Genomic DNA, 14,456 nt, shown 5'->3' on the forward strand with positions numbered 1-14,456 from the left:
GAAACTAAAAACCTTTTGAAAAAGGCAATAACGCTCTATGAACCAATACTACAACAAAAAAAGTCTTCGTGAGCTTAACTCAGCTGGTTGGAACAATGCATAAAATATGCAAGGTCCGGGGTTCAAACCCCAACTACTAAAAAAAAACCAATAACACAAAATAGACAAATTAAGAATAACTTCAATGTTTTATAAGAAATAACCATTTGAAGACCGTATTTGGCAAACACATTCAGTACTTGGTTACCCTCACGGAAAACATGTGTCAAGGAGTAATGCTCCAACTTATGCAAGATATCACGTCTAGTACAACCATGAACTTACGAGAGACAATTCATATACTAAACAAATTGGAAAGAAAAGAATGCATGAACTTACTTCCAATGAAACGAAAATAAGAAACGATATTTGTACAATTATATCTCCTATACTCTAATTGTGTTCTTACTTTTTCTCTCCATTTTTCCATCTCTATTGTTTTGTCCAATAAAAATGCAGAAAAAAGTTGTTCAAAAAATTGTTTCTACAAACATATCAATATTAAAAATAAAATCACATGGGCATAATTCATGAGGAAAAAAACTTGACACAAACACATGTGATGCAAGAAAGCATCACCACGTCATGAGAGAGTAGAAGCAAACCCCCATGGCTATTGACTAGCCACGATTTCAAACTCAAATCTCCTAACTTGTTGGCCCAATTAACACTCTCCAAACCAAATTCCTCCGCAGCCTCCAAAAGTCATTGATTCCTCTCTCTCTCTCTCTCTCTCTCTCTCTCTCTCAACACAACACAACACAAACCTCTTCCAAATTAATACATAAAACCCCAACACAAAACAAAAACCCTTTTGTTGATGGCTTTTAAATGAGAAAATCTAAACCCCTTTTCACTCTTCTCCTTAAACCCTTTTCATCTCTCTCCCAACAACCCCACCAAGATCTTCCTTCACAGATCTTCACCATTCTCTCACAACCTCAATGGCGTAAAAATCCTTCCTTTAACACTTTAATTCCATCTCTAACCTTAACCCATCTCTCATCTCTCTTCAACAACCCCAATCTCCACCCTCTCACCGCCTTAAACTTCTTCAAATGGATCCATTACCAACATGGTTTCATCCACACCGTTCATTCCTACCAACCCCTTCTTTTCATTCTTGTTCGAAATGGATTTCTTCGTGCTGCAGAAAATGTACGAAACTCAATGATAAAGTCTTGTGTTTCATCACATGAAGCAAGGTTTGTTTTGAACCTTTTGACCCATCATGAGTTTAGCCTCTCTGTTACTTCGTATAATAGGCTTTTTATGGTTTTGTCACGGTTTGGATTGATTGATGAATTGAATTGTTTGTTTAAGGATATGTTGAATGATGAGGTTGAACCTAATTTGATTAGTTTTAATACTATGGTGAATGCACATTGTAAGATCGGGAATGTTGTTGTGGCGAAGGGTTATTTCTGCGGGTTGATAAAGTTCGGTTTTTGTTGTGATTCGTTTACGTATACTTCGTTGATATTGGGTTATTGTAAAAATCATGAATTGGAGGATGCTTATAAGGTGTTTGAGATAATGCCGCAAGAGGGTTGTCTGAGGAATGAGGTTTCGTATACTAATCTAATTCATGGTTTTTGTGAAGTTGGGAAGATTGACGAGGCTCTCGAGTTGTTTTTTCAAATGAAGGAGGATGGTTGTTTTCCTGATGTTCGAACCTATACCGTTCTTGTAGCTGCATTTTGTGAGTTGGGTAAGGAGACGGAAGCTTTGAAGTTTTTTGAGGAGATGGTGGAAAATGGTTGTGAGCCTAATGTTTATACTTACACTGTGTTGATTGATTATTTCTGCAAGGTTGGTAAGATGGACGAGGGGATGGAAATGTTGAGTACAATGTTGGAGAAAGGGTTGGTTTCTAGTGTTGTACCGTTTAATGCCTTGATTGATGGTTATTGTAAACGGGGGATGATGGAGGATGCCATCTATGTTTTGGATTCAATGAAGTTGAATAAAGTTTGTCCAAATGCTCGTACTTATAATGAACTAATTTGTGGGTTTTGCAGAAGAAAAAGCATGGACAGGGCGATGGCATTGCTGAATAAAATGTATGAAAACAAGCTGTCACCCGACCTCGTCACATATAACACATTAATCCACGGGCTGTGTAAAGCGCGTGTGGTAGACAGTGCTTGGCGGCTGCATCATTTGATGATTAAAGATGGCTTTGTTCCTGATCAGAGGACTTTTTGTGCTTTTATAGACTGCCTCTGTAAAATGGGAAAAGTAGAACAAGCACATCAAGTCTTTGAGTCTCTCAAGGATAAACACGCTGGAGCGAATGAATTCGTATATACAGCCTTGATTGACGGATACTGCAAGGCTGAGAAATTTAATGATGCTCACTTACTATTCAAAAGGATGCTTGCTGAGGGATGTTTGCCGAACTCTATCACGTTCAACGTATTGTTAGATGGCTTGCGCAAAGAGGGGAAAGTGGATGATGCGATGTTGTTGGTAGATGTCATGGGAAAGTTTAATGCGAAGCCCACCGTTCACACGTATACAATTCTCATTGAGGAAATATTGAGGGAAAGTGACTTTGACCGTGCTAATAGATTTCTCGACCAAATGATTTCATCTGGATATCAACCTAATGTGGTCACATATACTGCATTTATTAAAGCATATTGTAGCCAAGGAAGATTACTGGAAGCTGAAGAGATGGTGGTCAAGATTAAAGAAGAAGGGATATTACTCGACTCCTTCATCTATGATTTATTGATTAATGCATATGTGTGTGTAGGACAACTAGACAGTGCATTTGGTGTTCTCAAACGCATGTTTGATACTGGTTGTGAGCCTTCGCGTCAAACATATTCCATCCTATTGATGCATCTAATAGTTGAAAAATATAATAAGGAAGGCATGGGACTTGATTTGAATTCAACTAATATTTCAGTTGATGATGCCGATATATGGAAGATAGCTGACTTTGAAATCATAACCATGCTATTTGAGAAAATGGTGGAACAGGGCTGTGTGCCTAATGTTAACACTTACACCAAGCTTATTAAAGGACTTTGCAAAGTGGAACATTTGTCATTAGCCTTTAGGTTGTTTAACCATATGAAAGAAAGTGGAATTTCTCCATCTGAAAACATTCATAATTCTCTTCTAAGTAGTTGCTGCAAGTTGGGAATGCATGAAGAAGCATTGAGATTGTTGGATTCTATGATGGAGTATAATCATTTAGCACATCTAGAATCCTGTAAGCTTCTTGTTTGTGGGCTACTTGAACAAGGTAACCAAGAGAAGGCTGAAGAAATCTTTTGTAGTTTATTAAGCTGTGGGTATAACTATGACGAAGTGGTTTGGAAAGTCCTACTTGATGGTTTAGTTAGGAAGGGTTATGTTGATGAATGCTCGCAATTGCGAGGCATCATGGAGAAAAATGGTTGTCGTTTACATTCGGATACACACACTATGTTAAGTCAGGAACTGAATGGAACTTAATGCAATGCTTGTTTATTTTTGAGTGGAATGGAATGGGGAAAACGATTCCTCCCATTGCTATTTCTTTTTTTGATAAGTCTGGCTAAGGCTGTTGTATAGAGGAATACCTGAAATTTTACAATACATTCTTAACATATTTACAATATCTCAGCAAGTGAGCTGCTAGCAGCTCTTTTCTGCAATTGCATTGACAGTTAACAGACCAGCAATCCGTAGAAGACCAAGAGGCAAGTGACTATTTAAATTCTTATTTATTCTTTTATTCTCATCATGTAATAAATCCTCAATTCAAATTTGTAACTTTAATTTCAGTTTATCTCAGAATGTTAGTGCATTATTTGCATGAATAACTGTGAATATGTTAATTTCCTCATTACTTTACTTGAATCATATTACACATTACTAATTTCTATTGAATATAAAATTGTTTTTTACTCTCGGTCTTAGAAAATGCATTTGTGTGATTCAAGGTATTCATCATCATTGGAAATAAACAGGAGAAGTTTAGTCAATAAATATTTTCATATGTTATATTGGACACGACCTATTGCTTCATATCACATCTGCTTGCACTTATTTGTTGGGGGGGATGTTGGGTTTAACTTTTAATTAGTGAGATGATGTGGGGAAATACATCTAAATACATAAAAAGACATGGATTTTTGAATTAGATTTTTTTGATACGATTTTGTAGTTTGTATTATTTATTTTCCTTCAGTTAATGACTTAATGCTAATGGATGTATAATGGACAAGAAAGAAAATATATTTTCTTTACAAGAGGGCTTTTGGCACAACAAAGTTGAGCTTATTTTTTCTTTTTTGATTCTGGTTCTTTGAATGGGTAAACTAATGTATCTTGTCAAAATGTTGTTTGATGATCTGCTTAACTATATGGATGCCCATTTTAGCAGTGCTGTCAAATAGTGGCTATAGCAATGCTTTAGCGCTATAAGGTAGCGAAATTTTATCAAACTGCTATTATTCCACGATGCACGATTTAGTACAATGTATTGTCAAATAGTGTCTATAGCGTAGCTAACTTTGAACAAACCGTTGTTTTCCGCGATCTGCGATTGACAACACCACATTTCAGTTATTTTGGTTCAATATAGAAATGTAACTTAGTTATTATTAACATGTTTGTCTGAGCTATGTTGTAGTCCTTTTGACATATTCTTTATAATGCTGAGCCCCGTCTGCCCATAAAAGCTACTGAATAACCTATTACCTTTTCTGAAAAAAACATTAATTTCCCTTCTATTTTATTTCATAGGTATTCATTCTATTCTTTGCCAACTATTGTGTCTCACAGCAGAAGCTGTGGTAAGACGACACAGAGATTTTAGCAGTTCAATTCTTTTGTTATATCTACAACTATGGTTACAAGACTCGAGTGAATTTTAGTTGAAGATCCATTGTTATTAGCATCGATTTCAAATGCAAGTAGTTGTTGTAGTAAATGGCAGCCTAATATCCTTCCACTATCATGCCACCATTGCTCTAACAAAATCTTCATAAACTTCTGCACAATCGTCTTAACATAATTGAGGAGTTGAATGCAAAAAAAAAAATGTCAGCAATAACACAATAACAATTGAAGCAAAAAAAGGTTGGCTATGAAAACTACTCAATATTTAGACTTTCCCTAAAATAGCTATACTGATAAGTTGAAATTTATGTTTGTTTATTTACTTCCTGTTTGTGTTTTGCACTTGGGTGTTTAGCCTTTTTTGGCGAGGCAAATGAGTAATTTGGTCTATAACACACCACATGAGGTGGTGCCTTTTTGGGCTCTACCTTGTGTTGAGTTCATCTTTTATTTAGAAGAATGGGGTCAAAGCCATGTTTTAAAAATCAAACTGAACAGTTCAACTGGTTGAACTATGAACCGACACTCGTCTTATTCAAGTTGTTGAAAGCTGTTGAACCATAACTTGGAGTTGAAAGTCCAACTCATTGGTTTAATGTCCTATTTGTTTAATATTGGATTAAAGCTCAAAAGAATGGAATTCTAAAAAACACTATCACGCAGGTTCTATTACCTTACTGAGAAGAAGTTGTGTGTATGGGCTTCACACATGATCTCATAACTTGATTACTATCAGTAAGCGGAGTAATTAGGAGTTTATTTATTATAGGTTAACTTGCAGCCTAATATCAGTAGCTTGTAGGCTGTAGCCTAATTACTAGTGTTTAGTACTATTCTCTATTGTTTGTTTTTCAATATCCAGATTGTAATTGACCACCTGATGATGCTTTTGCAATAAAATTTGTGTTAAGTCGTTCAATATCATTTGCTACTCATTAGAATGTTGAGGTAGTTTTAGCTGCAATATTGATTTTCATTTTATAGAACTGTCATTTTGATGTATTAAAAGGTCTAGAACGCATAAAAATAGTACCATTTTAGACTACAAGAATATTGCAAGGGATAGACTGGTAGAAGCTTGGTTCTTGTGCAAGCTCCATATTTCCACGAAATGAAATATTTATTTCTTCCAGACATTGCATCTTGCATGCGAAACTGCAGAGCATGAGTAGGTGTTTTTTCTCTTTTCCAATCCCATCATAATCAGGGTTGGGCAGTGATCATGCTTTTGATTCAGATTCTTTTAGCCTACATTCTTGGAGTTGAAGCTGGGAATGTGTGTTTTATACGTAGATTGCTGCTTGATAAATTGAGCATTAGGTTGTAGGTGATTACTCAATATGCCCCTCAAATTGCTCAATCGATCGGGTTGTAAGTTTGAGAAATTTGAGGAGCTTATTGAGCAATCACGTATCTTGATTGTGCTGGGTAATACTGGGCTTTAATCGAAACTTTGCATTGTTTAATGTTTTTACGATAGATATTGATCAGGGAAATTAGTATCTACGGCTAATTTTACAGTAAAAAGTAACTCAATATTATGAGACCGAAGTATAAATCAAATCTCGATTATTATCATTATTGAATTTAAGATATAATTATGATAAAGGTCACGTTGTGTCAGTTATCTTAGAGAGGACTTTTAAGTGTTTGTCGACTTGTGGTCAATCAAATCAATTTATCATGCCACTAAATTATACAATATCACTTGATACCTTATTACATTTGTTGACAAGTTGATAAGTGCTTGAGCTTGTAGCTACTAAAAGGACTTCTCTAATTCATCCACTGTCAATCCACTCATTCAAGTTTTTAATTATCTTGATAAGAGCTGCTTCAATTTTCAAAGGTACGATAAATTGTAGAATTTGACATATTGACAAAAACAAGTTGGATTCTTGATAGGTGAGAGAGAGCTATACCGATTGAAGATTCAAGATAAAAATGATTGTAGAAGGGTTGATCAATTGATAGATAAAAGGGAGAAATCTCGGGCATATATGATCCATGATATCAAGGAGTTCTATATCAATGATACAGCTCAGGAGGGCCATGCTAAATTTGAGAGCAGTGATTATATCCATATCCACCGAGCTACAGTAGTTGGACGAATAAGAGCGAAACTAAACGTTGTAGATTTCTGCTCTCCGCCCAGCACTTTTCACTCGCGCCCTGCAGCCATTCCGAAAATACCCCTGCGCTAGTTAACTAGCGCAAGTGTAAAAAAAGGGGACTTAAATTTTACACTTGCGTGACTTAAGTCACGTTGCGTGAGTTAACTCACGCAGAAATTAACACTTACGTGAGTTAATTCACGTAGGTATTTTTTTCATATTCACAATATGCTTTAGCATATTCACAGATTCATATTTTGGTTGAAGTTGATCAACCCACTTAACCCATTTGTGTTGGTAGCACCAGCCATTGAAACAGATTTTGAAAGAACGTTCCTTTGAATCAAAAACAGAAAACAGAAGAAGTAGAAGAAGATATTGGTGGTGGTGGTGGGTTAAGAATAAAGCTTGCAATGGATTTGAGAAAATAAGCAGTTCTGAGAGTTGATTGAGTACTGTGAGAAGAAGATGAAACAATGAAATCTTGTTTCACCTCTATAATGGTATCTTCTTCCAATGTTGGTTTCTTCATCATATTCTTCGTCTTCACCATTGCTTTGAGATTGTGATGATTCAGATTCGATGGAAAATGAGAATTAGATAGCAAAATGGGTTTCTAAGTTGAAAACATAATGATGTTGTAGTAAACTTTACTTTACAAAAACCATTCTTCAACCAAAATATGAATCTGTGAATATGCTAAAGCATATTGTGAATATGAAAAAAATAGCTACGTGAGTTAACTCACATAAGTGTTAATTTATGCGTGAGTTAACTCACGCAGCTTGACTTAAGTCACGCAAGTGTAAAATTTAAGTCCCCTTTTTTTACACTTGCGCTAGTTAACTAGCGCAAGGGTATTTTCGGAATGGCTGCAAGGCGCGAGTGAAAAGTACTGGGTGGAGAGCAGAAATCAACGTTGTACTGTGTATACAGACTTCGTTGAAGAACACATTCTTTAAGCAATGAAACTACTCCCTCTGACCCTAATTATAAGCACCTTGTGAGAGATCAAATTTGCCCTAGATATAATCCTTCTTTCAAGTTTCTAGATGCTGTTTTTCTTCTTCAAACATTTCCTAATTAATAGTACTACTTGTAAATACTCCAAAGCACATTAATTATACTACCAATCTTTCTTAATATGTGTGAAATATGTCAATGGATGCTTATAAAAAGAACCACGAAGTATAAAATAATCGGAGGGAGAATATAATGACGGCTACAAGCCTAGAACATTTCCCTTAAAACTTATGCGGCTAAATAATCACATTTAAACCGGAGGAGGAAAAAAAACGATAAGGAAAGAACAGCAATTTTGGTTACAAGTTTCAGTCTTGTCCATTTTGAGTAATATTCAAAAAGCTTAAGTGCAGAGTGAAGTTTTTGCTTCCAAAATCATGATGCTGTGAAATAACTAGCAACATAAAAACATGTGTCAACAAGAGTCAAAAACTGATAATTTTTACATGTTGTAGAATATAACAAGAAACCATTAATAAACATATATTTGATCCAACATGGTGCAGTTGCTGTGATGTCCAATGTGGTTGATGACTATGTTATGAAGATGAGATATATTACAACATGGGCATGACAATTTTGACATAGACCAATCCAACTATACGCTCAACAAGCTGCACATAATGGCAGACTAAAATACTAGTAAAGCTATTTACTAGAGGGAGAAGTCAGTCTATTTTCCTCTGAGTCATGCTTTGATGAAGAATCCCCACCAAATAATTCCGAGAAGCCCTCCACCTTCACAGGAGGTGCTCTAACCATGCTAATATTGTTCCTGTATTCAAATAATGAAATAACAGTCTCAATAAATGTCACTTAAAAGTCACCTGGCAGATGCATTTATTTATTCGAATTTGAATTTATTTACTTACTGTGAGGGAATCTGTGGAGAACCCATCTGTCTAAACTGGGTATTAGATTGAGGATGGAAATTTGACATTGCAGCCTGTTGATGCCTAAACTGCATTTGATGATGTATGGAATTGAAGGCATTACTATCGCTTGGTAAATCTGATGTGTTTTCAAGTTTGACTTTAACCAATGGTCTGTCCTTATTTACATCCATAGCAGGGCGAGGAGTAGATTGTTGGCTTCTTATTCTTTCTAAGTGCAGCTGTTGTTGTTGTTGCTGAAAAGCAAGATTTTGGGGATTAATCATCTGCTGCATCTGTGGATGCATCTGTCTTTGCATCTGAACCTACACGTTAACAATACATTGAGTAAAGCTACAACACATAAATCATAAATCAATCACCCCAAATTCCATCTGATACAATAAAAGAGAGGGAGGTGTTTCTTTTGTGGTGGTGGGGAGTGGGGACAGCCTGCCACATTGTTCGCATGTTTAACTCAGAGATATCACCCATATGGGGAGAATGGACCTAATGAATCATAAAACCCAACTGTGAAGTGCACAATAGAAGGTATGCACAAATATGAATAAGAAACTGTGTCACGTAAATTGGACATTAGGCAAGATAAATGCAGCAAAGCGATCAGAGAGTGCGTGAGACGTGCAGTTTCGTCCAAAGCACAAGTGACCTTAGATTTCCACCCCCCCTAACTGGACACAATTGTATCCAAATAACATGCAACGCATATAAAATAATATTTTGATAGATGCTATGAATAACTTTTGGTCACTAATCTAAGAAAAATTTATAATTCTACTTGAGGCACATGGTAATTTTGTTTTGAAAAAGCTCTAGGTACATCTAGGAAAGTAATCTAGAAAAATACTAATGATCCTGAAAAGAACTCGGTGCCTGATGCATGTGCCATTTTCATGTCCATGCTGCACACCATTCACTGGTATCTTACAACATTAAATAATGCAGAAAGAAGTAGATATAAGTACTTGCTGAGGTAGTCGAAGGGAGTTCTGCTGTTGTTGCTGAAACTGTGACTGAATTCCATGAGGACGTTGCTGACCTTGTTGTACAATATTTCTGGAGTCATCTTTAACCACATCCACTAATGGCGCAAAATTACTGTGAGCACGAAGGGAAAATGTTAAAATGGATCCATTCCATATTTAATATATCTTGATTTGCAAACTAAGATATCTTGATTAAAAAGCAAACTACAAATCAGGGAAATATTTGTCTACAAAATGCACACATAAACATAATACACTCGAGCATAAAAAAGTTTACAGTAGCACCACATTTTTTTGTCAGATATTTCTATCCAAAACAGACAAGGTAGACCAGTATACAAGAATAGAAAACTCGACAAAGGAAACTTGGATATAAGAAAATTTATCTTCAATAATGTAAGAGTTACTTTTTGGGGGATGGGGGTGTTCATTTTCTTTTGGAGAACTTATTCTCCCTTTCATAATCATAGGAATTTCAACAAGAATATCAAACATACCTAAATCCCACAGTTTTAAGCAACATCTTTAGAAGATCAATGGCAGAGCACTGTTGGTTATAACTATCAGCAAGTACTTTCAAATTGGTTCCTATTTTAACAATACGTTTGCTCATTACTTCAGACAAGTATTCAGTTGGACCTTCCATGGCAGCTTCAAATCCCACACCCAACAAAACGCGAGCCACTACCTTCTGAGAGAGCTTCGCTGCTTGCTCACGACCAAGAACTATTTCATTTCCCTCACTTACCAACTTCCCACGGTACAACCCTCCCCCATGTTTCCCGTTGACATACTCCGCATTCCGAGTCATAACAAGAGGCAATGTATCAAGCACACTAACTATCCTCTCTTTCTGGTTATTATTATTCTCCACCCTATCAGTCACTGGAATTGCACTCTCAGGTACAGTGTTCCACGCATACGTTATCTCCGGAAAAACAAACTCATCGTCATCACCATCAACTAAATTACCACCGTTTGATTGATCCATAACCTGATGTTGTTCTTCATTAAACACTACACGCCTCTTTTTACGGTTACTACTACGCATAATATAGGAAGCCATCTCCGCTGGAGAACGCTTTGGTGACAATTCTCTGTCCCACATAACTAACTTTTTGTTAGCTTTATAATTCTCGATCACTTGATTATACCACGTTTCAGGCAACTCAGAATCAACATATCTTGATCCAACCTGCATTACAGAAAGAAGAAAAACAAAAAGAGATTAATATTTTGGTCCAACAATACACAAGTAATAACTGTGTAAATCACCCTTTTATTCCTCCAAAAATATGAAATGACAAATTAATATCTGAACTTTAAATTTCAGTTGTCAGAGCATACTCAAATTGCAATGTGTTTCTAGATATTTGTTTAAGACTTTCATTGATTTCTATTCTTCAATCAGTAATCATTTGTTAAAGTTTGTATTTTTTAAATCCTATTTTAAATAATCACTTTTAGGAATATTTGTGATACAGCTTTTTTTGACTGGTCTGTGTTACCGCTTTTAAAAAGTGAAGAAAATCTAAAAAGTGCTTAAATCGAGAAGCTGTTCCGAGTCATCTTCCGTTAAAAATTGTGATAAGCAAACACAAAACAGTCAGCTTTTCTTAAAATCCTCTAAATGATTGAAGGTCAAAATCACTTTTCTCTTAATATGTAACAACAAACAACAACAACAACCGAGCCTTATCTCACTAAGCGGGGTCGCTACATGGATCAAATCAAACGATGACATAATGTTGTATCATACACCATATTTCTAATCAACTAACTAATCTCTAGATCTTTCCTAATAGTTTCTCGGTTAGTTTTTCAAACTCTTCCTATGCCTCTAGTGATTTGACTACTTATGATCTACTCCTTACTATAGAATCTCCAGGTATTCCCACACCACCTAAGCCTATTAAGAAACTAAGGCCCCGTTTGGATTGAGCTTATTTTGAACTTATGAAAAATAGCTTATGCAAATAAATAAACTTTTATATTAATTTATAAGTTTTCACTAACGAAAATTTTATCTTTCTAAGCTGTTTTTTTTCATAAACTACCTTAACAAGCTTATGAATAATAAGCTTATAATAATAAATAAAAGCATATTTATTTGCATAAGCTCAAAATAAGCTCAATCCAAACGGGGCCTAATTCAATTTCAGATATTAAATTGTGATTTAGTAAATTTAATTCACAATTAGCCGGTCATACAATTTCAAAGAACAAAGTGCTAATCACACAATAATAATAATAATAATAATAATAATAATAATAATAATAACAATAATTGAAAATTTGAATAAGAAACAAAACCTTGGAGTTGGAGGAGCTAGGAGCATTGTTGTTATCAAGAGTGAAGTAAACATCATCAGGATGCAAATGAAGGAAATTAGGGTTAAGTTTGGAGAGATTAGGGTTAGAAGAGAGAGAAATGGAGGAAGCAGCTTTATCAAAGAGAAGAGCACGAACTCTGAGTTGAAGATGAATGTGAAGGGTAGATTTGGAAGAATCGGTTTTCATGAAAGAATCCCAAGAAGAAGGTGAAGAGAGAAAAGGTGCGAAGTTTGTGTAATTGGAATCGCCGAGCCATTTTCGCCATACTCCATGGGTTTCCAGGTTGCGAGCAAGGTCGTAGCCTCGTCCGTCAGAGCCCAGTAGAGACATGCCTGCTTTTCGTTTGCTTACTCTCTGATTTGTTTATGTGAGGACTTCATGGTTTTTGACTTTAATTTGACTATCTACTATTGACAATTGCTCTAACTCACGTTTCGTATCCGGCATGACTTAGCTCACGTAGAAACACAACGTGAGTCCCAAAATCAGCGTGAGTTAACTTGCGTTGTTTTCTGTTATACATTAGAACAACAACCATTTCTCCATTGTGTTTCAAGTTCAATGCATATAGATTTTCTATGTCAAAACACGAATTTGATCAAACTCAACTAAATCAACTTCTACTTCAATTACAAGTAAGTGCTAATGATTCTCTTGCATTGCCTTTTTCTTTTTTTGTTTAAATTAAATGTTTAATTTTTTTTATTTTTATAAAAGTTGTGTGGTTTTAGGTTTTATGAAATTGTTAGATTTTTTGGATGTTAATGATCATATAAGTTAGAAATTGTACTTTTGATGTTGATTAGAGTAAGTTTCACACCAATGTGGTAGTTTAGAGATTAAAATGACACAATGAGCTCATAATGTATATGTTGAACTCTAGATGTTAATTGATATGTGAAACAAAAGGTTTCTATATCGAGTACAAGAAGTTATCCAAGTTTAAAAAGGCTGGTTTAGTGAAACATGAATGTCCGTTTCAGTTAGGAGGTTATTGGTTTAGCATTGGTGATTGGAGCTTTAAAGTTAGACATGGAAAACACAACCATGAGATGGTTGTAATGTTGCGAGGATATAAAATTGTTGGACGTCTAAAATCAAATAAGAATAGGCTCATACGTGAGTTGATAAACTCAATGGTTCTTCTACGAAATATTATCATTTTAAAGAATAGAAACAGTCGAACTGCAACTAATATCAAACATGTTTATAATGCATGTGACAAGAAAAGATTGTCTACCACAGGTTCGAGATCACATATGAGGGGAAATATGTGTATCAATATAGGAAGTATGTTATTTTGAGGGGTTTTTCTATCATGTACAAATTTGCAAATGTGAAGAAGTTTAAAAAAGTAAGTTTGCATTGTAACTTGTACATTTAATATAAAATATGTATCTTTTTAATAAATAATTGTTGTTTTGAATAAAAGGTTTCTATATTTAGTTGCTTTAACATGTGCAATATTGCACATGTTAGACAAACCCTAATCTTGAAATGTTAGAGATATTTCCTGGCCTTATCCAGAATACATCAAGTTGTTTAGCACATTTTCTATCGTGTTTGTGATAGATTTTACTCATAAAACCAACAAATACAGTCTTCTATTGCTTGAGTTTATTGGCATCGCTTCTACCGAGTTGATGTACTATACTACATTATTTCCTGACCTCATATGAAATACATCAAGTTGTTTAACATATTTTCTATTGTGTTTGTGATGGATTCCACTCATAAAACCAACAAATATCGTTTTCTATTGCTTGAGTTTATTGGTGCCGCTTCTACCGAGTTGACGTACTCTATTGCATTTTATTTTATGATGTCCAAGAAGGAGGATAACGTCACTTGAGCTCTATAGAGGCGCCTTGTTTTGTTGAAATTTCCAGATATGTCATCCAAACATGTACAATGCTTTTAAAGTTATTTTTTTAAAAGTTATAACAAATGGTCTCAGAGAGTATGTTTGTTACAAATTAGAATAAAATTAATTTTTACATTCAATAATTTAGTGATTTTTTGAGATCTTATAAAAAAATCATAATCTAATATGTGTTTGTTTATTGTGATAAAAAAAAAAATTTAAAAAAAAGTAATTTAGTTTGTTTAATACAACAGTATAAAAGAAATTTTTTGTCACAAAATCACTTCAAATTTTTTACATTTATTTTCTCTCTCCTCAAGATATGAGTTTTTGTTACTTTCTTTCTCCTCAATATAGGAGT

At 34.9% G+C, this 14,456-nt stretch overlaps 2 protein-coding genes across 2 annotated transcripts; one reads left to right on the plus strand and one right to left on the minus strand.

The window, feature by feature from the left end:
* The first annotated feature begins 559 nt into the window (after positions 1–559).
* Positions 560–3,934, plus strand: LOC146920866 (uncharacterized). The gene has a single exon (XM_085714300.1). The coding sequence runs from the start codon at positions 871–873 to the stop codon at positions 3,508–3,510; it is 2,640 nt and encodes an 879-aa protein (XP_085570426.1). The 5' UTR covers positions 560–870; the 3' UTR covers positions 3,511–3,934.
* Positions 3,935–8,431: 4,497 nt separating this feature from the next.
* LOC146920867 (transcription initiation factor TFIID subunit) lies at positions 8,432–12,595 on the minus strand. The gene is made up of 5 exons (XM_085714301.1): positions 12,211–12,595; positions 10,395–11,092; positions 9,877–10,009; positions 8,891–9,216; positions 8,432–8,793 (listed from the first exon to the last, which is right to left on the minus strand). Exons 1-5 carry the CDS (start codon positions 12,559–12,561, stop codon positions 8,667–8,669), a joined length of 1,635 nt encoding a protein of 544 aa, XP_085570427.1. The 5' UTR covers positions 12,562–12,595; the 3' UTR covers positions 8,432–8,666.
* Positions 12,596–14,456: the final 1,861 nt, after the last annotated feature.

The sequence above is a fragment of the Medicago sativa genome, chromosome 5, assembly GCF_051527215.1.
Source record: "Medicago sativa cultivar Bolivia chromosome 5, Bolivia_mono, whole genome shotgun sequence".
Classification (NCBI taxonomy): Eukaryota; Viridiplantae; Streptophyta; class Magnoliopsida; order Fabales; family Fabaceae; genus Medicago; species Medicago sativa.

Coding starts and splice junctions, on each gene's coding strand:
- LOC146920866 (XM_085714300.1), top strand. CDS start 871: ATGAGAAAATCTAAACCCCTTTTCACTCTTCTCCTTAAACCCTTTTCA.
- LOC146920867 (XM_085714301.1), bottom strand. CDS start 12,561: ATGTCTCTACTGGGCTCTGACGGACGAGGCTACGACCTTGCTCGCAAC. Junction 10,010..10,394: donor CTTAAAACTGTGGGATTTAG/GTATGTTTGATA, acceptor TCGTGCTCACAG/TAATTTTGCGCCATTAGTGG. Junction 9,217..9,876: donor CCCTTCGACTACCTCAGCAA/GTACTTATATCT, acceptor GTTAACGTGTAG/GTTCAGATGCAAAGACAGAT.